This window comes from Sus scrofa, chromosome 15 (assembly GCF_000003025.6).
Source record: "Sus scrofa isolate TJ Tabasco breed Duroc chromosome 15, Sscrofa11.1, whole genome shotgun sequence".
Taxonomy (NCBI): Eukaryota; Metazoa; Chordata; class Mammalia; order Artiodactyla; family Suidae; genus Sus; species Sus scrofa.
The window spans coordinates 121,560,009-121,586,727 of NC_010457.5; the positions used below are offsets into that span (position 1 = coordinate 121,560,009).

General features: G+C 58.0%; 2 protein-coding genes across 13 annotated transcripts; one reads left to right on the forward strand and one right to left on the reverse strand.

Moving 5' to 3' along the window:
- OBSL1 (obscurin like 1) lies at positions 1–21,306 on the reverse strand. 11 transcript variants are annotated; one of them, XM_021076299.1, is made up of 21 exons: positions 20,012–21,306; positions 17,667–17,936; positions 17,332–17,583; positions 16,866–17,168; positions 16,378–16,674; positions 14,183–14,455; positions 12,779–13,051; positions 11,862–12,134; positions 8,605–8,877; positions 7,253–7,528; positions 6,887–7,174; positions 6,427–6,702; positions 5,557–5,826; positions 5,131–5,403; positions 3,874–4,140; positions 2,905–3,017; positions 2,198–2,354; positions 1,863–2,024; positions 1,435–1,539; positions 858–1,127; positions 1–128 (listed from the first exon to the last, which is right to left on the reverse strand). In XM_021076299.1, the coding sequence occupies exons 1-21, from the start codon at positions 21,021–21,023 to the stop codon at positions 16–18; spliced, it is 5,796 nt and encodes a 1,931-aa protein (XP_020931958.1). In that variant the 5' UTR covers positions 21,024–21,306; the 3' UTR covers positions 1–15. The 11 variants fall into 11 exon arrangements, 10 of the variants coding, with proteins under 10 accessions (XP_020931958.1, XP_020931957.1, XP_020931962.1 ...); XM_021076298.1 differs by having other exon boundaries at positions 1–146; XM_005672244.3 differs by having other exon boundaries at positions 7–132.
- INHA (inhibin alpha subunit) lies at positions 21,839–26,012 on the forward strand. Of its 2 annotated transcripts, none has more exons than XM_021074693.1 (2): positions 21,839–22,128; positions 25,013–26,002. In XM_021074693.1, exons 1-2 carry the CDS (start codon positions 21,942–21,944, stop codon positions 25,843–25,845), a joined length of 1,020 nt encoding a protein of 339 aa, XP_020930352.1. In that variant the 5' UTR covers positions 21,839–21,941; the 3' UTR covers positions 25,846–26,002.

The window sequence follows — 26,719 nt, forward strand, 5'->3', positions numbered from 1 at the left end:
GGGGCCGTACCACTTTTATTGTCTCCCAATACTTCCGGTTCCCCTCCCTCCCACCCCTTCCCAGGGTAAGGGCATGCGCCTTCCACGCTGTCCAAGGGCACCCGCCTGGCCGGGTTCGGTCCTCCTAGCTACCTGCAGAGGAATGACTGCGAGTGGGGCTAGGGAGAGAGTGGGTACCACCTTCTTCTCCCCTGGCAGAGCCTGGGCACCCACAGAGAAGAGCTGAGTCCTCACCCTCTGCCCTACTCTTTCTAGGCCTCTGTCAAGGCTGTCTGTGGGGGCAGGAAAGTGGCTGTGGTACAGGTAGAGGTGGGCCAAGACAGGCATCTGAAGGGGATGCAGAAATTCAGGTGGAAGGTGGGGCATCTCCTTTGCGGGAGGGGAAAAAATTGGGCCCAGCTCAGAAGCCCTCTGCCCAGGCTGATGTGGAGCCTCACTGAGACAGGAAGAAGCCAGCTAAGCAGAAAGCAGGAGAGCATGAGGGGCAGGTCAGGGGCACAGACCAGGGGCTGGTAGGTGGGAAGGAGAGGAACTTGGGTACAAATGGGGCATTCAGGAGAGCCAAACGTGGTCTAGAGACAAAAGGGAGTGAGGGGAACTCAGACAGGAAGGGGCGTAGAAAGGTGGGAACAGCTGCAGGAACCAAGTGGTTCCTGTGGAGAACACAGGCTGTCTCTCCTCCGCCCTGGCTGTGATCCCCCACCTCCCCACCCCCCACCTCCAACACATCTCAGAGCCAACTTGCCATCTCAAGTTGTGGAAAACCTGCAGGAGGTGTGTCTCAGCCCACCAGCTCCTAGGACACCCCCTGGCCAGCCGCCTGCCTCTCTGACCTCTGCGCCATCGGCTTTACTCACCCTCCACCAGCAGCTGTGTGTAGGCACTGTCTGCGCCGGCCTGGCAGCAGTAGGTGCCCTGGTCCTCAGGTCGCACGTCATGGATGACCAGGCTGTGGGTGGCGCCATGGCTGCGCAGCTCATACTTGTCTCCCGGGCACAGCTCGACCCCCTCCCGCAACCAGCACACTTGGCCCCCCGAGCGGGACACGGTCACCTCCAGCACCGCCCGACGGCCGACCAGAACCGACTTCTCGCGAGGGGGGCGGCGGCACATCTGGAGAGGCAGTGCTGGGGGTGGAGGACAAGGGCTCCAGTTACTAGGGACACGCAGGGTCCCTAAGAGGAGAGACGCATCTTTCTTCCGCTGCGACCTCCACTCCCGGTCTTAGATCTCTATGCCACCAGCCCGTTTCTCTCTCCCCTCTACCCAAAATCTCCTCCTCCCCAGGAAACGCACTGCCCTCTATGACCCGCCCCAGGAGAGCCCCTCGAGGAAGGGGTGGCCAGAGGCAGGGTTCCTAGGATCAGCCGCCAGCCTGCCAGTCCCAGGTGGAAATGGTGCCCACTCCAGGCCGTCCCCGCCCAAGTTGCTTACCCTCCACCTCCAGCTGAGCCACAGACTGGGCGGGTCCCGCCTGGAAGCGGACCTCACCAGCGTCCTCCGCGCACAGCTCGCTCAGCACCAGAAAGTGTTTCTTTCCTGGGGGTGAGGAGGGCGCTAGCGAGGCCAGAGCCGCCTCTGGTGGGAGTTCGGGGATGAGGGTGGGGCCAGAGTAGGTCCCCGGGTCGGTTCGGACGCGGTAAATGAGAGCGGGGCTGGGCGGAATTGGGATGCCAATGGGGAAGAGGCGGTCTGGGACGAGGGCCCAGAGCAGGGGTCTAGGAAAAGACCGAGAGACCGCTCCTTGGGTCGTGGGGCGGGCCCATTCGAGCTGGAGGTGGGACTTATTCTAGTAGGGCGGGGTCTGTCTGAGCTGGGGGCGGCGCAGCGAGGGGCCAGAGTGGGTAGAAAGTCGGCCAGACCTTCTTGTCGGATGCGGATGCGCCCTCCGGGTCTCAGCGGGCGGCCTCCAAGCTCCCAGTTCCCGGTGGTCTCGACCTCCGACAAGGTGCACTCGAATGTGGCTCCGTCGCCTTCTCGAGCGTGCACCGACCGGAGTTCCGAGAGCACAGACACCTTGCGCTCTGGGGCGGAGCAGGGGGCGTGAGGCGGGCGGGGTGGAGAGAGGGGGCGGAACCCTACCACGCCCACGCCCCGCCCCTTCCCTAGAAGCACCAAAGCTGGTCCCCCTGGCAAGTCAGATCTGCAGACCCCGCACCCACAGCAGTTGCCGGCCCGAGCAGCTCCCCGTACACACCGCGCACCACCAGGTGGACGGGCCCGGCGCGGGCCATCCCCACGGTGCAGCTGTAGGTTCCGGCATCCATGGGACCGCAGCGCCGCAGCTGGAGAAGACGGCGTGTGCCAAGGGCCTGGAGCCTGAGCCGAGGGCTGGGAGTGAGAGGCCGCCCGTCCTAGGGGCCGGAATTGCAAAGGGTGAACTCGGCTGGGCACCAGGGGGCCGCAGCCCCGGTAGGCAGCTGCGCCCCCTGTTGATGCCAAGCGGTTTCGAGGCACGTTTATGCTATGGGGTAGATAGAGTTGTCTGCCTCTTCCAGGCGGCGCCAGGAGTCTCACTGGGAAAGTGTCACCCTTTAGGGACGTTAGGGCTGAGAAGAGGCTCTAGAGGGATGGGCAGCCTAGCATCCTGTCCTGACCATACCAGCCATTGAGCGTGGATTCTGGAATCAGGAAACCCGGATTCAAATATGGGCTCTATGTTGGCCCCTGGGCAGTGCTTCACCCCAGTAAGCATGTCTCCTTATGGATAATATGGAGATAATAAGACCTGCTGCCTAAGGCTGCTGTAAGGGTTAGAAGGTTAAATGTAAAGTAAATATTAGCACAGTGCCAAGCACATTGCTCACTGAGTATTAGCTATTCTGTTGAGGCGTTGTTATTGCTGTTATGATGCCCAGGCAGGCATCTGACCTTCTCCCAGGTGATGCCCAGGTGAGATCTGACCTTCTCCCAGGTGATGTCAGCCAAGGCCTGGGAAAGCTGGCACTCGAATGTAGCTGTGTCGCCCTCGGTCACTTCTAGGTCCTGTGGCCCCTGCACAATGGTCACTGGGGCCTCTGGGGGAAGGAGAAGGAGGATACACTTGGGCGCAAGGGGTCATTTGCGGGCACCTTTTAGACAAGTTGATCACTGGAGGGACCAGTGAGTGGGGGCATGCTGAGACAAGTGGTCCAAAGCAGACACCACCCAGTGGGGGTGGGGGTGTGTGTGGGGGGGGGCGGCACAGAAGGATCAGACTGGTCAATGGGGGCAAGAATGGCCAGACGAGGGTCACAATTAAGGTGGTCAATGGAGGACCTGCTGGGGCTAGAGAGGCATGGGGGAAACTGGGGCAGAGATGCCAGTGGAGTTACCCACAGGCAGGCATGATCAGTGGGGACACACTAGTCAGAATAGGCAGGAGACCCTGGCCAGCGGGGGATACCATAGGCTCAGAGGAGCAATGGGGGACCTGAGAGCTTTGTGGTCAGTGGGGAACACACCAGGGCTGGAAGCATGACTGGGGGACACTGAAGCAGAGTTGCTAGTGGAGTCACTCTCGGGCACAGTCAGTGGATCTTTGGGGCGGTCAGAGGGGCCACAGCAGGCAGGCACAGTCAGTGGGCTCACATTCAGAGCGGTCATGGGGGCCACAGTCAGGCAGGCAGACAACAGGGACCACACGGGCATGGGCATCTCACAGTGGCACAGTCAGTGGTCCACAGGGGTGGGAGGGTCAGTGGAGTCACACTTGGGCAGGGCAGTCCCTGGGGCCACACATGGCCAAAAGGCCAGGGGAGTCACACTCTGACAGGGAGGTCAGTGAGGGCCACACTGGGACAGGCAAGGTGAGTGGGGGCCACACAGGTAGTGCGATCAGGAGAGCCACACCCAGAGCAGTCAGCAGGCAGGCGGCGGTTCCAGAGGCAGCACCTCTCACAGTGAGTCTGGCCGCACAGCGCAGGGCATCCGCGGTGAAGGAGATGCAGCCGGAGTCGGCCAGGCCCAGGCCACTGAGTACCAGGTGGTGAGTGTGGCCCTCTGTGTGAATTTGGCACGTGGGCCCCTGCTGCAGCCGGACGCCGCCCCGGGCCCACTCCCCGGTCACGCCCTCCTGGGATAGCTCCAGCTGGAAGGTGGCGCTGCCCCCCTCCGTGATGGTCACATCCTCCAGAGGCCGCAGCACCCTTAGCTGCCTTGCTGGTGGGGGGAGATGGGGAAAGAGGGAGGGTGATGCTTCAAGTCTGGGCAGGGATTCCCGGGGCCCCACACAAGCCTTGGCTTGGCCCAGTCTCATAAGGCCCAATTGAACCAAGTTCAGAACCAGGGACGAGAAAGAAGGGAGCAGAGCCGGTTGACTTGTGAGGAAAAGGGGCTTAAGAGAGTTAAGAGAGGGGACACAGGAAGGGGGTGATGTGTGGTTTGGGGGGGTGAGAGGTTTGGGGGGGTCTGTGATACTGGAAGGAGAACAGAATTGGAGGCAGACACATCAGGACTGGACCCTAGCTCTGCCACATGTTTGTGTGCTATGTGATCTTTGGCAAACTGCTTGGCCTCTCTGGGCCTTAGTTTCTCCAGCTGCACAATGTTAATAGCATTGAGATATGGGGTTTATTGTGATTAAATGAGTGAAATACATTCAGAGAATACAAGTCACCCCCAAAAACCATTTATGAAGCTCTGGGTGAGTGTTTCTCATATTATCACAGTTAATGTTCCCAAAGCCTCTTGAAGTAAGGATCAGCATGGTTTTCAAGACCTGTCTCAGAGAGGGTAAGTAATTTGCCTGAGGTCACACAGTTAATAGAGTGTGCTCTGTCTTGGGGGTAGGGGTGCCCTTTGCCAACCATCCCTGCTTCCCAGTTGGGCCCGTGCGTCCTCGGGCAGACAACTGAGGGATAAACACGGCAAGTCTTTCTGGAGTATAATATTTATGTTTATAGCAAAGCCAACTTGGACATATGAAATGGAATGCAAAATTCACATGCACTTCTAAAGCAAACAGAAAACATTAGAAAAAGAAAAGTTTTGCTTTGGGCACGATGCTTCAGGTCACACTCCTGGGGGTCAGCCAGGGCTAACTTGCCTTGCAGTGAGGGGCACTTGGGTGGGGGTCTGAGGGGCTCTGGGCCAGCCAGGAGAGGCTGTGCCATGGGGCAGGTGTGTGTTAGGAGAGGACGGGGCACTCACGCCTGACGCTGAGCCTGGCCAGGGTGCGATCGTGGTGGCTCTCGCAGCCATAGGTGCCCTGGTCAGCTGGTACAACGCCGTGGATGAGGAGGCGGTGGACATGGCCATCCTGCGTTGTGGCCAGGCGGGAGTCGGGGGGGAGGGGCACCCCCCCTCGCACCCAGCGCACGGCCCCTGCTGCACCCACTCGGCCAGTCTCCACTTGGAGGCACACGTCCTGGCCTTCCTCCGCCCGCACATCCTGCAGGCGCCGCAGGAACAGCAGCTCCGTTTCTGGGGAGGAAGGAAGAGGGGGCCATAGAACTTAGGGGAGCCTGGAAGCTGACCCCCTCCCTGCTCCCTCTTAGGGATCTGTCCCCCTGCTAGGGCTGGGGCTGGGAGAATAGGTTCAGAAACAAGACGATTTTGTCTCCATCAGGACCAAACCTCGAACATGGAGCCGGGCACTTGTGGCTGTGCCCCCTGCTCGGGCAGTCACGGTCCCTGCGTCCTCAAGCTGGCAGCCTCGCAGGGTCAAGGTGCGGCTTGACCCATTCTGGGCCATCTCTAGCTGGGGCCCTGGGGTGACAACAGCCCCATTGCGCAGCCAGGTGACATCGGCATCTGGTGGGGAGACTTCACACCGGAATGTGGCATCATCACCCTCGTGGACAGTTAGGGGTGTCAGCTCTGAGACCAGCTTCACTGGCGGTGGTTCTGAGGGGGCAGGGCCAGATGGTGAGGCGGGCTGGGTCTTCCCCCCTCCCTCCTTCTCATCCCCACCTCCGGATACAGGCCTGCATCCTCCAATTATTAAACAAAACTTTCCTGAGGACCTGCTGTGTGTCAGCCATGAGATGTCCCAAAAGACAAGATGTCAACTCCCTGCCACTCCTAGCCAGCTCCTTTCAATGCTGGCCTGGCACCCACCTCTCTGACCCCCTAATAATAATGGATGGTTTACCATGGTCCCAATTTATCTCATTTAACTGTCACGACAGCCCTATAGGACAAGCACTCTCTCCCCACTTTGGAGCTGGGGCTCAGACAGGTTAAGCAACTCGCCAGTGTCACACAGCTACTGGGAAGCAGAATCCAGATTGGAACCTGGGAGCTCTGACTCCAGAGCCCTGCTTTGAACCACTGGGCTGGGCTGCCTCCTATTTGCAGGTACCTGGGAAAGGGAGCCCTGAGCTCTCACCCAAAGCTATGCATGCATGTGGAGCCAGAGGTAGAGAGGTGGGGTAGGGGGTGAGGGGACCCAGAAGGGTACAGGCTTGCGGTCCTTTGGGGGCCAGGGCCCAAAGGGTGTGTTACCTTCCACACTGACGAGGAAGATGCGGCTGTCCTGGGGCGTGTCGCACAGGTACTCCCCAGCGTCCCTGCTCCGTGCCCCCCGCACCCGCAGCACCTGCCTGGCCCCGTCCTGTTCCAGCTGCACCCGCCCCTGGCTCGCCAGGCGCTCCCCGTCCTTGTACCAGCGCACAGGGCCCCCCGGCCCGGAGAGGTGCACTGCCAGCTCTAGGTCCCCGCCTGGGGTGCTGCGAACCCTGGTCTGGGCCGCCTCGGGGGCCACCACCCGCACAGGGGGCTCTGTGGGGTCAGAGCTGGGGGTCACAGTGAGGAAGCGATTCAAGGGCTGGGGGCGGGCAGTGGGAAGCAAAATGGGGAAAGGGACTGAGAGTAGTGGGGCAAGGAGGGCAAGGTGCGCTGGAGAAGGGGAGACTCATGGGTTTGGGGGTGCAATTCTCAGGTTTCCTGCCCAGGCTATACTCACCAGCCACTTGGACAGTGAAGCTGAGGCTGGGAGCCCCCGGGGCTGCCCCGGACTGGCAGGTGTAGAGGCCCGCATGGGCCGGGTCTGCAGCCCGGATGCAGAGGATGCGGCGGGGGCCCTCAGCATGGAGCTCCAGGCCCTCGCCCTCCTGAACTGGCCTCCCGTTGTGGCTCCAAAAGACAAGGGCGCCAGCCCTGGACAGTTCACAGCTCAGCACCACCGGATCCCCGGGGGCCACACAGAGCGGGCTGGGGGCTGCCTCTGGGGCAAGGAACTGGACAGGGGGCTCTGGACAGAGAGAGGCGGTGGTGTTGACTCGGTAACGCCCCGCCTCCCCCCTCCCCTGGGCTGGCCAGGAGCGCCCACCAGCCAGGCTGACATTGAAGGTGACAGCTTCATCATGAGTCTCACACACATACTCCCCGGCGTCCTCAGGCTCGGCATGGGGCAGGGTCAGGGTGCGAATGGGCCCCTCAGCACCCAGCTGCAGGACGTCTGATGCTTCCACCTCCAGCCCATCCTTGTACCAGCGCACCTGGGATCCAGCTGGGGCCACCTCGCAGCGAAGCTCCACACGCCCTGGAGCCCCGAACTGCAGGTCCAGGGCGCGAGCTGCTGGATGCACAATCCTCTCTGGGGGGGCTGGGGGGTGGACCGAGACGGGTGAGTGGGCTCCACCTGCCTCACCACTAGGTTCTCAGCCCTCTCCCTTTGCAGTGCAGCTCTTGGGAACAGAAGGACCTTCAATCCATGGGCACTTAACTGTGGGCCGGGCCTTGTGCTAAGCACACTGCAGCCCTTTTCTCAGCTACCCCTGACACTCCCTCTCACTGGCACTTATTTATTTATTTATTCGTTCATTTATTCATTTATTGCTGGCCTTTAGGGCCGCACCTATGGCATACAGAAGTTCCCAGGCTAGGGGGTGAATCAGATCTACACCACAGCCACAGCAACGCCAGATCCAAGCTGCGCCTGTGACCTACACCACGGCTCACAGCAAGGCCAGATCCTTAACCCACTGAGTGAGGCCAGGGATCGAACCCGCATCCTCATGGATGCTAGTCAGATTCGATAACTGCTAGGTCACAAGGGGAACACCACTAGTTGGGTTCTTAACCCACTGAGCTGCAATCGGAATTCCCGGCTTCTCTTTATATGCGAGGAACTGAGGCATCTTTATAGGGAACTGACTTGCCCAAGTTCACATGGACAGAAAGAGGCAGACCCACACTCACAGCCAGATCTGACCCCAGTGCACAGCCCTCCCTACCCGGCCCCCACTTCCTACCCCCTTTCCCTGCTTTGCCTCCAATGCACTGATCACTACCTGAAAAACCATCTATTTTACTTATTTGCTATCTGCAAGCTCCATGAACACGGGTTTCTCTTCTTGGTTCGCTGCTATATCTCTTAGCATCCAGAACAGTGCAGAGCACAAAGTATTTGTTGAATAAATGAATGGACGAATGATCCTGATTGCTGAGCTCTCCACCAGGCCTCTGTCACTGTTCCCCCCTGCTCTGGGCAAGCCAGGGCTCTCTGATGGCTGAGAAGGAGGGCCTGGGGGAGGAGGGAAGACTGGACAAAGGAAGGCTGTGCGCACCAGCTTGGGGGCCTGGTGGGGAGAAGGTGCAGGAAGTGGGAGGGTTGGGTATCTGTTCCTCAGCCTCCTGCTTCTCTACCTCCCTAGGGTGTCTGTCCCAGAGATTGCCCACCTGTGACGGTGACAGTGAAGAAGGCTGAGTCATCTCCGGCGTCACACACGAACTCGCCCCCGTCCTCCGGCTGGGCAGCGGGCAGCACCAGGCGGCGGCGGGGCCCGTCACTCTCCAGCACCAGGGCCTCGCTCTCCTCTACCTCCAGCCCATCCTTGTACCAGCGCACGGGGGCGTCCTCCCGAGACAGCTCACACATCAGCACCACACACTCCAGGCTCACGGCGACCAAGGTCACCTCGTCCCGGGGGTATATGATGCGGACTGGGGGTTCTGCAGAATGGGGGCAACCACAGGCTGTCACAAACTCACTGTCAGCCTCCCTGGAGCCGTCCAGTAGCAGGGAGTCCCTGTCACCCACAACCACAAGAGTAATAAGGATAATAATAACAAGGAACAATAGTCCACAATCTGAAGTCCCTGTTACAGAATCCAGAATGCTCCCGGTTCCAGAAACGGTGCATTTATCATATATCGCTTCCCTCAGCCCCCACGGCGACACCCCCCCCATAATCAATTACACTAACACTTCTGCAGTGTAACATACAGACATATCCGCCCTAAGCAGGATAATCGAAAATTGGCAATAGTTTCAGAGAATTAAGCTCAGGTTTTCCTGAAGTGGCTTTTGATACCAAATTTACAGAAAGCCTTTTGATTGCGAGGCTTTTTTTTTTTTTTCTTTTAATTTCAGAATTGTGGCTAAGGGAAGGCCACAGCCACACACATGCCAGTCCACACTTGGCCTCCGCACAAAACACGCTTGCAGGTGGCATGGTGACTTTCCCCAAGGCCCTCCTTGACCTCCTGCTCTGTCCTCTTGAGTCCTCAGCCCTTACGTACTACTTCCTAAAGTTCCAGGAACAGTTGTAAGTAGCACCTTACATCCTCATAGCAATCCTAGGACGTAGGTATAATTTTTTGTGGGTTTTTTGCAGGGGGCGGGTGGGGGGCTCATGGCATGCATAAGTTCCTGGGGCAGGGATTGAACCCGAGCCACACCAGCGACAATACTGAATCCTTAATCACTAGGGCATCAGCAAACGCCAACATAGTCTTATTCCCATTTCCCGGATGAGGAACCTGAGCCACAGAGCGGCTAAGTAAATTCCTCAAGGTCGCAGCTAGCTATACCTACTCAAGGGCAGGAGGGAGAACTACTGTCTGGTAAAAGAGGCTCACACTCTATAAGCAGTGGTAGGGATTCCAAGCTAAGGCATGCAGGAAACTCAGTAATGAGCATAGGAGTTGCCAACATCTGTCTAAGAGTTCCCCGAGGGATGTTAACCGCTGATTCTAGGAGTTCATCTCCAACTCCCCTGAACTGGCCAGTCTTCCACAGAAATGAGCCGTGTCAATGTTGGAGGTGATCCTGGAGCTGAGCCCAGGGCATGCCCACGCTTCCACACCTCAGAGGTCTTCCAGAATCAAGTCTCCAGGACACTTTAGGGCTCCTTTAACATTTCGCCCCCTTGTGGCTGGGCTGTGGAACTGCTAGCTTCCCCATCTAGGTTGTTAACAGAGGCACGTGTCCACAGCCTTGCCTCTGCCTCCCTAAATGGGCTTGTTCTGAGAGTCTAGAGGATGCAAGCTGGTTCTCTGGGGCCCGGTAGGGGCAGTAGATTGCAGGATGAGGCTTCCTGAGAGGTGGGGTAGATGATGGAGGCAGTGGCGTGAGGACAGGGTGCAGTGATGGGGCTGGGGTACCTGCATGGCCGTGGGGTCTCAGCTTGGCATCCAACTTGATTCTCCTGGTCCACAGCCAAGGTGGTGTGTTGTGTGAGCTTCCCCGTGAAGAATCTGGTGTTTTGTGCGGAGGCCAAGTGTGGACTGGCATGTGTGTGGCTGTGGCCATTATGTCTGGCCAGGGCTTAGGGTGGGAGATGCTGAAGGGACTCACTACAGGGAAGAATGTGTGTGGAAAGGTGTCTCTGATGTCGTAGCTTGTGCGCATCAGGCTGCACTATCTGGGGTGCAGGGAGTCGGGGGCCCTGAGGAGCCCAGCTAGGCAGGGGAGAGGGCCACCACATGCTGACGGTGCTAGCAGCAAGAGGTCACTCCAGTGCAGCCAGTGGGATTCTCCTGTGCCACCCAGACCTGCCTAGGCACACACTCCCCACCCCGTCACATACACACTGGGACTGGCGCTTTGGGCTGCAGCCCCCAGTTTCCGGCACTGAACCAGTTCTGCCGCAGTCATCCTGGGCTCTCCCCACTTTGGACATTCTCTCCCCACCTTTTCAGCCCAAACCCTGACCGCCACTCAGCTAACTCAGCCCCTACTCCAAATATCTGAAGACACCGCCGGTCCACTAAACACTTAGCAGCCCCCAGCCTTGGGCTCCCACTGCACCCTATGGGGACACTCAGCAATCCCCACTCTAAGACCCTCTATCGTGCCTGGCTTTTCTGCCAGAGGTGTGCGTGTGTGTCTGTGAGCCAGGGCTGACGCCTGCAGGTGGCATGGTGACTTTCCCCAAGGCCCTCCTTGACTTCCTGCTCTGTCCTCTTGAGTCCTCAGCCCTCACAGCACTTTGTCACGAGGTGTCGCTGTACATTTATTTGCGTGTTTATTGGTTAAACGCAGGGGTCGCAAACTCAAATGCCCACAGCGGCCAGGTAGGTAGGTTAGGTCAGTGGCTGAAGCGATCTGGGGGGAGGCAAAAAAGGAACGGCGGGGAGGATGGGACCGAGGAATGTGGGCCCCCTGTTATGGGGGCAGCTGCTACTCAGCGCCAGCTGCTCATCGCCACGGGGGGAAGCGGGACCAGAGACGCCGGCTCTTCGGCTTTTTCAAGAGGACGCATAACTCCGGGTTGTTATTTGAACTGTCCTGACTTTGGTAAGACTCTGCAGGCCAAACAAAACACATCTGGGCGCTGGATGGGGCCCTAGGGACGGCCCGTTTGCGACCCCTGGTTAACGGCTGCCTCCCCAGCTAGACGGGCAGCTCTCTGACAACAGGGACCGCAGCTGCCTTATGCACCAGTGACCCGCACCGCCTGATGCAGTGCCTGGCACATGGCAAGTGCTTGGTAAATGAGCCCATGGAGCACAGCTGTTCTTGGCCTTGGGCGAGGAGAGGAGGCTGCTTACTCACACAGGGACCCTGGGCTCTTCTGGCAGAAACCCCAGTCCATGCACCTGCAGTCCCGCCCCCATTCTCCCCAGTGTCCTGGCTAGGGGCTACGGCCAGCTCCCCCAAAGGCTCAGAATTGCTCCCCTGGTGACCCTGGGCAGCTGGGGTGGGTCCACACCTGTGACAGTGACGGTGAAAGAGGCCGACTCATCATCGATTTCACACAAGTACTCGCCGGAGTCCTCCAGCTGGACGGCGGGCAGCACCAGGCGGCGGACGGTGTCCTCCTTCTGTAGGAGCAGCGCCGGACTCTCCACCACCTCTTCACCATCCTTGGTCCAGCGCACCTCAGCCCAGGGCCGGCACAGCTCGCAGGTCAGCACCACGCGCTCCAGGCGCACGGCTGCCACGTACACCTTGCCGCTGGGGTACACGATCCACGAGGAGACGTCTGGAGGACAGGGACAGCGCGGCCGGGCATCAAGGGCAAGGGCCGAGGTGCCCAGCTGCCCCACCTGATCCACGCCTGTTCCCTACTCCTGCAAAGTGGGCTGCGTGTTGAAGAAGAGAGGCCTCCCTTGGACCGTGGCTCACAGCTGCTTGGACCCATAGCTGGAGGCATGACCAGAGTCACATCAGGGTCACAGCGGGCCAGTGGGGACCATGGTGTCAGCCTCAGCTCTAGAAACACGACATTCTCTGGCTTGGGACAGGGACAGTATGAAGGGCAGGACTGGGGGGAGGAAGGTTGGGTGCCCAGATGGACTGGGTCTCCTGCAGGCCCAGACCCCTTCTAGTGCCTGGACCCCCCCCCCCGACCCTGCCCCATGGTAGCACTGCCATCTCTAAAGGTCCCTCCGCAGGGGTCTTCAGAACACAGAAGGTAGGCTTCCCTGTGCTATGACTTGTGCGGCTGTGACTGGTATGTTTCTGACAATGCGTTTTCTGTAGGTGACTGAACCTCAGGGTGCAGACGGTGCGTTGGGGAGAAAAAGGGGAGGGCGTGTGATCAGCTAGGGGGAAGGAAGCAGGGACAGTTGCGGGGGGCAAGGGCAGGGGACACCTTCCCCGCCCTCAGCCCACCCAGAGCCCCACCTGTGATGGTGACAGTGAAGTAGGCGCGTTCGTCCCCAGCAACGCACTGGAACTCGCCCCCGTCCGGAGGCTGGGCAGCAGGCAGCACGAGGCGGTGATGGGCCCCCTCGTTCTCCAGCACCACGAAGTCACTCTCCTCCACTTCCTGCCCGTCCTTGTACCAGTGGACCGGGGCGCCCTCCCGGTCCACCTCACAGGTCAGCATGACGCACTCCGATGTTATGGCATGCACAAACACGTGCTCCCGGGGGTCCAGGATGTGCACTGGGGGGTCTGGGGGGGAAACAGAGATGGGGTCACGCAGACACCCACACGTGGGAGACAGGAGCCCACGCTGGCCACTTGGCCAGGAGACAGTCTCCTGGGAGGACACTGGGAGGGTTAAGGCCAGGCTGTGCAAGGACATGGAATACTGAGGGTGCGACAGGTGAGGTGGGACAGGAGGTCACGTGGCACCTGAATGCTCTGTGAGTCCCCAGAGGCTCAGAGGGGGCTGGGTGGGGACACAGAAGGCCTTTGTCTAGACTGTGAGGTGGTCTCCGTCGCATCACGTCAGGGTCATGCTAGCTGCTGCTTTTACAATGAAGCCCCCAGTGCCTGGCCCCAGGTCAGGCAGGAGGTGAGAATGGCTTAGCAGTGCTACAGTGGGACAGTGCGCCCTATCGGTAGTGAGTTCCCCATCACTGGGGCTATTCAGGCAGAGGTCAGAGGACCTCCCGGCAATGGGGCTGAAACAGGATTTCCACTCAAAGTGAAAAGATTGAGTTGTCTTCTCAGAGTGGATTCCATGCTGGATATTCTGGCTCAGGAGGCTGGAAGACCCTGGGGCTATGCACTTATAACAGGCTTTCAGGGTGGTTCTGAAGAAGCCAGAACAGAGACTGGCTTCTAGAACTTCTGGACCACTGCATCTAAAGCTTCCCTTTGACTCTGGCTGCCTGGGGCGGTGGAATAAGCAGTTCTGGATGTGAACCCAGCTAGGGTGTTTTCTGTCTGTGTGCCATTGGGCAAGATACATAACCTCTCTGAGCTTCAATTTCTTCCCCTGTGATTGGAGCTATATTGCCACACATGCAGTTGTGAAGATTAAGTGACAGTGTACTTTCTTAGTATTCAGCCCAGGATGTGGCTAGCAGGTGCCCAACAAATGTTGGCTCTTACCTCCCCCTCCCCTTAATTGAATGGAGTTTCCCCCACTCTTCCCCAGCAGAGGGTATGTGGGGGTCTAGTGTGCTAGAGGGCCACGCATGAGCAGTGTGATCTGAAATCATATCCCTTAGCCCACCAGGGCACCCCTTCCCCAGAAGGGACACCCCACCCCAAGCAGGCAGGCCAGGGCGCAGGGGTCACACAGCCTCAGGATCAGCTTCAGCTGAGGGAGCCCAGGCTACCGTGGTCCCTGACCTCGGACCGTGACGCTGAAGAAAGCTGAGACCCCTTCCGTTCTGCACTCAAACTCGCCGCTGTCCTGGATTTGGGCCTCGGGCAGAATCAGGCGGTGTTTGCGTCCATCCAGCTTCACCACCAGCGACTCACTCTCCTCCACCCGCTGCCCGTCCTTGTACCAGCTCGCTGGGAAGTCCACCCGGGAGAGCTCACAGGTCAGCACCACCCTCTCCGAGGTCGTGAAGGTCAACGACACCTTGTCCTGGGGGCTCAGGATGTGCACCGGGCTCTCTGCATAGAGAGGCGTGGTCACATGCAGCGCCTTAGCTGTGCTCCGCTACCCCAGTAAGCACCCCCTCTGGGGCCTGGGTTCAGGGTAGGGGGGTGGGCACATCAGGCCAGGTGACTGCTGTTGATGCATCTGAGATTTAAAAAATAGTTTTGCTGGAGTTCCCGTCATGGCGCAGTGGTTAACGAATCTGACTAGGAACCATGAGGTTGCAGGTTTGGTCCCGGCCTTGCTCAGTGGGTTGAGGATCCGGCATTGCCGTGAGCTGTGGCGTGGGTTGCAGACGCGGCTCGGATCCCGCATTGCTGTGGCTCTGGTGTAGGCAGGCGGCTACAGCTCCGATTCGACTCCTAGCCTGGGAACCTCCATATGCTGCGGGAGTGGCCCTAGAAAAGGCAAAAGACCAAAAAAAAAAAAAAAAAGTTTTGCTTTTACACACCAACTCTTCAGAGCAGTGGTTTTAGTGTGCATAAGAATTCTCAGGGAGGCTGCTAAAAATTCAGATTCTTAGGCCCCTCCCCTTGAGCATGCAAGGGCCTGGGAATCTGCACTTTAAACCAGCCCTCCAGATGGCTCTGATGTTGGCGACTCTGGGTTGCATTTTAGTTTAGTTTAGTTTTCTTTCTTTATTTTTTGCTTCGCCTGCAGCAGGTGGGAGTTTCCGGGCCAGGGATCGAACCCATGCCACAGCAGCAACCCAAGCTGCTGCAGTGACAATGTCAGATCCTTAACCTGCTGCGCCATAGGAGAATCCCCCTGGGTTGCATTTCAGAAATGCTGCTCTGGTTGCTGGTTATTTCTTACTCTGCCCCCCTCACGGGATGCTGGCAACTTACTGCCTCGAGGCTCTGCCCGTGGGCACTGAGGAATTCCTTGATTGGCCTTACAAACTCCAGCAATGGTGCAGTGGCAAATGCTAGACCCCTGCTTTTTTGTTTTGTTTTGTTTTAATTTATGTTTTGCTTTTTAGAACTGCACCCATGGCGTACAGAGGTTCCCAGGCTAGGGATCCCGTCAGAGGCTACAGCTGCCAGCCTATACCACAGCCACAGTAACATCAGATCTGACCCGCTTCTGCCAGCCTATACCACAGCCACAGTAACATCAGATCTGACCCGCTTCTGCCAGCCTATACCACAGCCACAGTAACATCAGATCTGACCCGCTTCTGCGACCTACACTACAGCTCATAGCAACACTGGATCCTTAACCCACTGAGCAAGACCAGGGATCAACCTGCAACCTCATGGTTCCTAGTCAGATTCCCTTCCGTTGCACTACGACGGGAACTCCCCAGACCCCTACTTTGAACTGTTGTCCTTAAGGAAACCTCACTCCCTCGCCCTCCCTGTTTCCCCAGGGGACAGCGTGTGATTCTGGAGCCAGACACCCTGGGTCCATAATCCAACACTAGAGCTCATTAGCTTTGTGATTTTGGCCAAGACCCTGAAAGGTTCTGTGCCTCAGTTTTCCCATATGTAAAATGGGATGACAAAAGAATCTATCCTGAGGGCTGTGGAGAGGACTGTGCCAATTAACACACGTAAAGTGCCTAGGGCTGTGCCTGGCACACAGGAAGTTGCTCTGATAGCATTATTGATTACACGACAGGACACGAAGCAGTCAAGGACCAGGGGCCTCCTGGGTCTGTGTCTCTGAGATGACAAATATGACAGAATTTTGCAAACCGAAAAGTGCTCCCCAAAATGATGCTGATGAAAATGACAAGCAGTTCCCTCTACGCTGTGCATGCGCTGGAATCAGGCCTTCTGGGTCACTAAGCTTTCTATCGGAGCTCACCGCAGGTGCTCCGTACTCTCCTTGCCCAGATGTGAAACGTGGGACCAGCATCTGCCTCATTTTGCCAAAGGGATTTCTATGTCCTTGATCCTGTCTGCCCACCCTGGTCCCCACCAGCACCAACCTTGGATGGTGAGGGCGGCTGAGTCCTGCACGCCTGGGCAGCTGAAGCCGACCAGGGCCCCGCTGTCCTGGTGCTTGACAGCTTGCAGGATGAGTCTGTGCTGCAGGCCCTTCTTCTCCACACGGTACCGCAGGGCCCCAGGCTCCACCTCGCCCTCTGGCACATGACTCTTGAGCTCTTCCCCATTAAGGAACCAGGTGCCCTGGATGATGGTGGAGAGATGAAGGGAGAAGACGGCATCTTCCCCGTCATATACCTGCACGTCCTCTAGACCAGCCACCAGGCGAGCTGTGGGCACTGAGATGGGGACAGATTGCAGCCATCAGAACCGGGGCAGGGGTGGGGGGGGGCGGCGCAGAGGGGGAAATCGGCAGGTAGAAGACAGATAACAGGCCAAGGACTGAGGGCCAGGGAAGGGAGGAGGGTGATGGGGCGGGCAAGACTTGGGGTACAGCTGCTGATAGGCCGGGCTGGCAGGACCGACTCACCGAGGTGAGCAGACCCGTGGAACACAACGTGGGGACTGCGGCCGTGTTCGCTGACGGTGCAGATGCGGAAGCGGTAGTCGCCCTCGGAGGGCACACAGTCTCCGGGCACCTCCACAGCGCCAGCTTTCACAATGCTGAAGCACTGGATCCAGTCTTCTGAGCCCACTTCCTGCCGCTCCAGCCGGTAGATGAAGGGGGTCTCAGGAGCTGGTTCGGGAGGCTTCCAGGTCAGTAGGACCGTGTTCTTGTGGCCCTTAAACATCTCCACCAACAGCGGGGGGCCAGGAGGGTTGTGCTTGACGCCTGAGACAAAGGCAGGGTTTGCATCTGAGCCCTGCTCCAGCCTCCCACAGCCCTCTGACCTTAGATCTGCTTTACTAGCCCCCCCCTGGCATCTGGTCACCCGCCTGCCCTGACCCTCTGTCCAGCCCTGGAGGAGTCTGCCTAGGGGCTCTCATGCCCTCACATTTGACTCTGAGCAGAGTGGTGGTGTGGGAGTTGCCCAGGCTGAAGGTGACCTCGCCAGCATCCTCTCGGGTGACCCCTGGCAGGACCAGGGCATGCATGTGGCCGGAGCTGCTCTGGCAGATGGCAGGCAGGTCCTCCCCATCTCGGGTCCAGCACCCTTCCACCCCAGCCTCGCCCGTCTCCACCAGCAGCACCGCGTTCTCTCCTTCGAAGACGTCGAGCTTCCGGGGCAGGCGCTTCAGGATGGGCCCTGAGATGCAGAGGGGAGGCCATCAGCCTGCGGTCTGGGCATCCGCCTGCCTCGGTCCGGCCTCCTCCCGCTGGCCAGCCGACCTTTGACCGTCACGTTGGCCACGGTGCGCACCCGGCCACGCATCTCGCACAGGTAGACGCCCTCGTCATCCGCTTTCAGCCTGTGGATGATGAGGCGCCGGACGGCGCCCTCCTCGATCTGCTCGTACTTGCGGCAGGGCAGCAGCCGCTGGTCCTCGCGGAACCAGGCCGTGGGAATGCGGGAGTTGGGGACTTTACACTCCAGCACTGCAATCCCATGCTCCCGGCCCTCCACGTCCTGCAGGGGCCTGGTGAAGCGGAAGCGGGGCTCTGTGGAGAACGGAAAGCCGAGAGAAGGCTCTGGAGAGAGCCAGACCTGGAGAAAGACTCTCCTCCCATCAGCCACTGCCTAAACCCACATTAGCTTAGGCCAGTTTGCTCTTCTCGCAGAGCCAGCAGGCACTGTGGCATCAGAGAAACCCCCAGAAGGGAAGTCAGACGACCCCAAATTGTCATCTGACCCTAACACTCACTAGCCATGTCCACCTTGCCTAAGGCCATTTTTGGGATTCTGGGCCTCAGTTTCTTTACTTGTAAAGCAGAGAAAGGGATGGAAGGGCTTGGACCACATCAGTGATTTTCAAACTGTTTCCTGGGGCCCCTCACAGGCACGCCCAAAATTCTGCAAGGGTTTGAGCTGCATTTCATTGTGAAAGTATTTTATCTACTTTCAAAACTGCATTTTACAAAAAGAAAGCATGATGGTGGGACTTCCTGCTGTGGCTCAGCTGTAATGGATCTGACTAGTATCTGTGAGGATGCGGGTTTGATCCCTGGCCTTGCTCAGTGGGTTAAGGATCCAGCTTTGCTGTGAGCTGCAGTGTAGGTTGCAGATGTGGCTTGGATCTGGTGTTGCTGTGGCTCTGGTGTAGGCCGGCAGCTGCAGCTCCAATTCAACCCCTAGTCTGGGAACTTCCATATGCTACAGGTACGGCCCCCAAAACAAACAAACAAACAAATCCAAACAAAGAAAAAGCATGACAATAGGAATGGCCAGTGGATTCAGGTGGGCTGCTGGGGGAGCATGACTGTCTTGCTGGGTGGCTCTGGAAGCTCTGCTTTCACCGTGGGCTATTTTCTGTCCAGGGGGTTAGTTTGTGCACACTGACTGTACCTGAGAGGCCACCACGGCAGCACAGGTGCTGCATGCCTGACTGTGTGCCAGGCAGGACCCAGGGGATGTGCCAACTTTTTTCCTCTGAGGGAAACCTTGGGTAATAGCTAGTGAAGGTATAATGTTGTGAGTTGGAGAGGTTTAACTTATGGAGAGCTTTAACTTTCACTGTGAGTGGGGAGAGGTTTTTTTTTTCCCCCTCCTGAATTTTCTATTTATGCGCAATGTAAGCATTAAATTAGACACTGATGGGGACTCAATTTTGAAATATAAATTTCCTCTCCTTCACTTTCCTTGTCTTGCAAAACTGGAGAGCAGTCTAATGAAAGAATAGTCAAAAACTGCAGGGCATTTTTTTTTTTTTCCTCCCTCAAGTTGTCCTTTGTTGTAAATCAGCAGTTTCTCAATGTGAGGCCTACAGCTAGGCCTTCCCCACAGGGCTCACAGACTAGACCTGGTTATGGACGTTAAACTGTATATTCAATAAAAAAGACCCCTTGTTCTCACAGGTTCGTTTTGTAAATACATGTTCTACATTTGGACTGAAAAATCTACACCTATAAAATGATCCTTTCAGAGATTACTTCCTGGCTCAGTGGAAACGAATCTGACTAGCATCCATGAGGATGCAGGTTCGATCCCTGACCTTGCTCAGTGGGTTAAGGATCTGGCCTTGCCCTGAGCTGTGGTATAGGTCGAAGACACCCCTCGGGTCTGATGTGGCTGTGGTTGTGGCATAGGTTGGCAGCTACAGCTCTGATTTGACTCCTAGCCTGGGAACCTCCATATGCCGCGGGTGTGGCCCTAAAAAGCAAAATAAAATAAACCGATCCTTTCATCTGCCTTAGATGGTGGGGCCCCAGATAGGATTTCCATTGGGGGATCGGTGAAAATAACAAAGAGGTTGAAAACCACTGGACTACAAGAGTTCTGGGCCCCTCTGGGTCTGTACATCTATCATTCCTTGAAGTCCTTTATTAAAGAGTGGTTTTCCACTTTCTGCTTCACAATCTTGGGGGGGGGGGCTGCTAAGATGTTCTCGGAGGACTTGGAGGCCAATTAGATCGGAATCCCTGGGGGCTGGGAGGTGGGTGGGAAATGGCATTTTAATATTCGACCTTCCTTAGCCCCGCCATCTTCTGGGCAGTGAGTGGGGTTGGAGTGGGGAGGGTCTGGGAGGACGCTGGAGGTCCCTCCCCAGGGCTCTGGCCGCCCGGGGGCGCCGCGGTACCTTTGACGTGCAGCTGCACAGCACTGAGCGTCTGGCCCGCCGAGTTGCGAGCGGCGCACACGTAGAGGCCGCGGTCCTTGGCCTGGCAGTAGAGCACCTTGAGCACGAAGCCGCCACCGCGGTCGCGGTACATGAGGCGACGGCGGTCGGGGAGCAGCGGGCGGCCCTCCCAGTGCCATTCGATCTCGGGCTCAGGCTTGCCCATCACGTAGCAGCGGAACTTGGCGTGCTTGCCCTCGTTTACCCAGAAGGTCTTGGGCGCACACTTGAGTGGCTCCACCACGGGCTTGGGGACCTCGTCGGGGTCCTCGGGCGGGCTCTCGGGGGGCTGGTGCACCTGCAGCAGCGCGCCGGCCCGCGCGTGGCCGTGCGCGTTGCGGGCGTGGCACACGTAGACGCCCGAGTCCGGCAGCCGCACCGCCAGGATGCGCAGCGCCAGGCTCGCTCCTGGGCGGCCCTCGGTGCGGCCCGGCTCGAGCGCGAAGTGGCTGCTGTCCCACACTTCGTCCAACGCCATCCCGTCTTTCTCCCAGTACAGCGTGGGCTCGGGGAGGCCCCCCACCTGGCATTCCAGCACCACCTCCGCCCCCCGCAGCACCCACTGGGACCGGGGCCCCGTCAGGAACACCGGGGCGCCCTCTCCGGCCCCGGGCGGCGGCAGCGGGCGCTCGGCGGGCTGGGGCTCGGGCTCGGGAGCCGGCGGCTCCAGCACGGTGACGGCAGCCGCTGCATAGGCCTCTCCAGCCGCGTTGCGGGCGCGGCACACGTAAACCCCCGCGTCGGTGGGCAGCGCGCCGCTCAGCAGCAGGCCGTGCTCGGCGCCGTCCGCCGGGAAGCTCAGGCGCTCCGAGGCCGCCAGGGGCTGCCCGCCCTTCTCCCACACGACAGTGGGCGGCGGCTCCCCCAGCACCACGCACTTGAGCTCGGCCTCCGCGCCGCTTAGCACCCGCACGGGCCGCGGGAAGCGCAGGAAGCACGGGGGGCTCCCCTGATCCCCCGAGCCCGCCTTCATCGCGGCCGCGGGAGCCCGGGAGGCGGGGCTCGCCTGGGACCGGGTGACGGGGCCCGCGGAACTCTCCCCTGGCCGCCCGCTCCCGGCTCGTCTCCTTACCCTCGGCCGGGAGCTGCGGCTCTGCGGTGGCGGCGATTCCCGGGCCGGGGACCCAGGGCTCAGGGGGCAGTCCTTCCTGTTTGCCTCTCCAGCGAGGGGCCCCGCAGCCTCCTTTGCCTGCGGCCTGGCTTCCTGCTCCGGAGAGCCAGTCTTCCCAGTCCCCTCCCACAGCCAGGGCCCCTTCCCCTCCTCCCTCCCACCTCCAGCCGCCAGGTCCCCAACCGCCCGCCAGGCTTGGGCCTGAGTGGCAGAGGCGCCTGCAGCTGCCAATCCCAAAAATATTCTCTGATGACACAGCTGGAGGACAAGAGCCCAGACAGGCTCCTCCAGGCTAAGTATAGAGCAGGGGGGACCACCTGCCCCCCACCCTACCCCCAGTTCTAGCTCATGCCCCAGCCCTTCCCCCCAGGACTGGCCCAGCAGCTGCTTGGTTGAAAGGAGACCCTGAAGGTCCGAGGGCCTGGCTTGTCCTGTCTTCCTGACAAATAACTTTGTTAGGAATTGGCAGACCCCAGCTTCCAGACTCCTGTCCCACCTGATGTCACCTCTGTGCTGGATGCTGGGTTGTAACTTTGTGTGTGTGTTGGGGGGGGGGGCAGGGAGTTGTGTGTGTGGGTCAGGTCACTCGGGGTGAAAAGCCTCACCCGCCCCCCCCACCCCCACATTCCTGGCGGGAGTGGGAGATAAGGCTCAGGGCCACAGACATCTGCGTCAGAGATAGGAGGTCTCAATGCCATGGGCAGGGGCAACTCGGACTGCAGGGCGTGGGAAGGGCTGGGAAGACTGGGGTGAGAAAGGTAGAAGAGGGCGGCTGGTGGGATGGGGAGGGGAGATTGGGGAGGCCCTGGGCAGACCCTGACAGAAGGGGCACAGGGCTGGGTGTGGGTTCACCGTTGGCAGGGCCAGGTGAGCTATGTGGCCTCAGCTGCTCCTCTTGCTGTTGGCCCCACGGAGTGGGCATGGCTGCCAGGGCCCGGAGCTGGACCGGGAGCTTGTCCTGGCCAAGGTGAGGGCTCTGTTCCTGGATGCCTTGGGACCCCCGGCAGTGACTGGGGAAGGTGGGGATCCTGGAGTCAGGCGTCTGCCCCGAAGACATGCTGTGGGGGGCTTCATGCGCAGGGGCTCTGAGCCCGAGGAGGAGGATGTCTCCCAGGCCATCCTTTTCCCGGCTACAGGTAATGAGGGTGGGGAACTGGCACCTTGACTTTGAGAAACAGTGTGGCATACCATGGGCTTGGGAGCCAGGCCTGTCTGGATTTGAATCCCAGACCTGCCACTCAACTGGCTTTGTAACCATGGACCAGTTACTGAACCTTGCTGAGCCTCTGTCTCCTCTTCTGTAAGATGGGCGGTAATGCCTACCTCTCAGGGTGGAGTGAGATGGGGCATCTAGAGTGTGTGGCTCATCGGGGGCATGTGGGAGACAGTGGATTGGGTGGCCAAGAGTCTCTAGAAGGAGATATCTGGGTGTGGGCCCCTTCCTGCCATCTTTCCTTCTATCTTTGCTTTTGCTCCCCACTCCAAACACTGTTTCTTTAGCCCCAAGTAACTGAGACTTGAGAAGGTATCTAGAATGCAGGAGGAAGATTAGTTGGGAAGCTTGGGAGTTTCCTTCTCACCTCCCTGTGTTCCACTGACTCAATGAGTAAAGCCCCCCTTTGGCTAGACTTTCTTGTTTATTTACTTATTTATTTTTGTCTTTTTAGGGCTGCACCTGCACTTGTGGCATATGTAGGTTCCCAGGCTAGGGGTCGAATCAGAGCTGTAGCCTCTGGCCTATGCCACGGCCACAGCAATGCAGAATCTGAGCAGCGTCTGTGACCTACACCAGAGCTCACGGCAACGCCGGATCCTTAATCCACTGAGCGAGGCCAGTATCAAACCTGTGTCCTCATCGATGCTAGTCAGGCTGAGCCATAGTGGGAACTCCTGGATAGACTCTCTCATAATCTGGTCCACTTTTCTCTCAGAGAGGATTCCCTTCCTCCCTGCGCTTCTGACACCCGTGAGGCACAGTGAGTGAAAGTGCGGCTTTAGGGGGTCAGGCAGAATCCCAGCCTGGCCACGTAGTGGTTAAGTGGCACTTCGTCTTTTTAACCCTCAGTTTTCTTATCTGCAAAATGGATCAATTATTGTGAGGTTTATTTTATTTGTGTTTTGTTTGGAATTTAAATCCGAGTTATTACTTATTTTTGAGGGATTGACTTTATTTTTTATTTTTTAAAATTACAGTTGATTTACAATGTCCTATCAATTTCCGCTGTACAGCAAAGTGACCCAGATTTAAAATATATACATTATTTTTCTGTCGTGAGGTTTATAATGAGATAATCCACTTAACAGTGCAGCTCCAATTGTCAGTACTTCAGCTAGTGCTGGTTCATGACTGTTTGGTACAGTCTATATGCCTTTCAGGGTAAGGATGCCAACTCTACTTTCTTAGGAAGAACTGTCCTTTATTCTGAGCTGTATCCTTTCTCCTCCTCCCTCTTGCTATTAACCTGCTTTCTTTCTTTTTTTCTTTTTTTTTTTTTTTTTCTTTTCTCTATGTTGACTGCCTCACAGCATATGGAGTTCCCAGGCCAGGGATCAGATCTCAGCCACAGTTGTGACCTACTCAGTAGCTGCAGCAACACTGGATCCTTAACCCACTGTGCTGGACTGGGGATTGAACCTGTGTCCCAGCTCTCCAGAGACGTTGCCTATCCTGTTGAGACATAGGAGGAATCCTAACTGGTCTTTTTAAAGAATTTCTTTTCTTTTTTCTTTTTGGCCATGGCGTGTGGTGACTTGATGTGGGATCTCAGTTCCCAGAACAGAGTTTGAACCTGGGCTGCAGTGGTGAAAGCACTGAATCCTAACCATTAGACCACCAGGGAACTCCCTATTTTAAAGAATTTTCCATGCAGTATTTCTGACATGTAAAAAGATATAAAGAGTAATACAGCAAATGCCTGTGTGCACATCATTCAAAGTACCATTTCATAGTCTCAGATGAACAAAAATTTAAATCCAACTAACAATTCCAGGCATTGGAGAACGGAGAAAGCGCCTACATATCGCTGATGAAAATACTGATTGCTAAAACCACTTCAGAGAGAAGTTGGAAATGTATTTTTTTTTCTTCTTTGGTGTTTTTAAGGATGCATCCATGGCACGTGGCCGTTCCCAGGCTAGAGGTCTAGGAGTTGAATCAGAGCTACAACTGCTGGCCTACACCACAGCCACAGCAACGTGGAATCTGAGCCTCGTCTGCGACCTATACCTCAGCTCTTGGCAACTGCAGATCCTTAACCCACTGATCAGGGCCAGGGATCAAACCCGTGTCCTCACGGATACCAGTCGAGTTTGTTACTACAGAGCCGCAGCAGGGACTCCCTTTTTTTTAGTTTTTATTATTATTTTTTTTACGTCTGGTATTTTTTTTTTTTTTTTTTTTTTTTGTCTTTTTGCTATTTCTTGGGCCGCTCCTGCAGCATATGGAGGTTCCCAGGCTAGGGGTCCAATTGGAGCTGTAGCCACCGGCCTACACCAGAGCCACAGCAACGTGGGATCCGAGCCTCATCTGCAACCTACACCATAGCTCACGTCAACGCCGGATCGTTAACCCACTGAGCAAGGGCAGGGACTGAACTCGCAACCTCATGGTTCCTAGTCAGATTCGTTAACCACTGCGCCATGGCGGGAACTCCACGTCTGGTATTTTCAAAGTCCCTTGATAATGGAATAACAAATGGGGAGCGGGCGCGTCCTTACATTCTCCCAAGACTTGGGCAGAACTGAGTGCTTGGCAGGCTCCTGAGTGGCAGCCAGATCCTGCCTGTTGAGGAGGAGGGGTCCCAGGTTCTGCCAGTCAGGGCTGCCCTCTCCCTTCCTTCTGCCTCCTGCAGGTGCCCGCTGTGGGGACGAGCCAGCTGCTGGAGAGCTGGCCCGGGAGGCTGAGGAGGGCCTCTTCACATATGTATTCCGGCCGTCCCAGCACACACGCAGCCGCCAGGTGACTTCAGCTCAGCTGTGGTTCCACACGGGACTGGACAGACAGGGGATGGCAGCCGCCAATAGCTCTGGGCCCCTGCTGGACCTGCTGGCACTATCATCCAGGGGTCCTGTGGCTGTGCCCATGTCACTGGGCCAGGCGCCCCCTCGCTGGGCTGTGCTGCACCTGGCCGCCTCTGCCCTCCCTTTGTTGACCCACCCAGTCCTGGTGCTGCTGCTGCGCTGTCCTCTCTGTTCCTGCTCAGCCCGGCCCGAGGCCACCCCCTTCCTGGTGGCCCACACTCGGGCCAGGCCACCCAGCGGAGGGGAGAGGGCCCGACGCTCCACCGCCCCTCTGCCCTGGCCTTGGTCCCCCGCCGCGCTGCGCCTGCTGCAGAGGCCCCCGGAGGAACCCGCTGTGCACGCCGACTGCCACAGAGCTTCCCTCAACATCTCCTTCCAGGAGCTGGGCTGGGACCGGTGGATCGTGCACCCTCCCAGTTTCATCTTCCACTACTGTCACGGGGGCTGCGGGCTGCCGACCCTGCCCAACCTGCCCCTGTCTGTCCCTGGGGCCCCCCCTACCCCTGTCCAGCCCCTGTTGTTGGTGCCAGGGGCTCAGCCCTGCTGCGCTGCTCTCCCGGGGACCATGAGGTCCCTACGCGTTCGCACCACCTCGGATGGAGGTTACTCTTTCAAGTACGAGACAGTGCCCAACCTTCTCACCCAGCACTGTGCCTGCATCTAAGGGTGTCCCGCTGGTGGCCAAGCTCCCACAGGCACCAGCCTGGAGGAAGGCAGAGTTCCCACCTCCCCTTTCCTTCCGCCTCTCCGCCTGGAGGCTCCCCTCCCTGTCCGCCCCTGTCCCATGGGTAATGTGACAATAAACAGCATAGTGCAGATGACTCGGTGCGCATTCTCAGGCTTCTCTGAAGTAGTCTGTGTGCTGGGGGGAGGTCTGGGTCCCTGGAGCACAGGATTGTGGGATGTCAGGTTGCTCAGCCTCACTTGACCAGGGAAATCCGGGGTTCGAGAGCTATAATTCGATGTATATCTGGTGGGAAGCTACAAGGGTTGGGCAGAGGGACCAAAAAGTGCTCAAAGCTCCAGACTGCCACTCTGGAAACAGAATTGGCTCTCACACAAGCCGGACCTGATTGTCAAGTGGGTTGCCTGCCCCTCATAGAGCCTACCTCCAAGGGGCCCTAAGCCCCTCCCCTGCCACACTCTACCCTAGCTGCCAGACATCTAGCTCAAGGTCAGGTGATTTGCAGGCTGACTAGAGATCATGACTTTGGGGGCCCCACTGAGAGAGATGTTCAGAGCTGGTCAGGACCTTGGGGCAGGGGGGAGGTAAGGGAAAGGCCAGTTGACAGCATCTGAAAGTTGACAAGGGCAGAGAAACAGATATGAAGACCTGAGGATTCAATTTGCCGAGGGTCCTGGGACAGCCTTGAATCTCCCACTGGCTCTTGCTGTAGGTTCTGTGAGGCCGGCTGTACTGGGATTCAGGAGCTTGAAACTTTGGCTGTCCTGAGGTTCCCTGGGTATCTTAACCCCTTAACTCAGCTGCTCAGAAGATGCTACCAGGATCCAGTTATAGGCTCTACATCCTCTCAGGC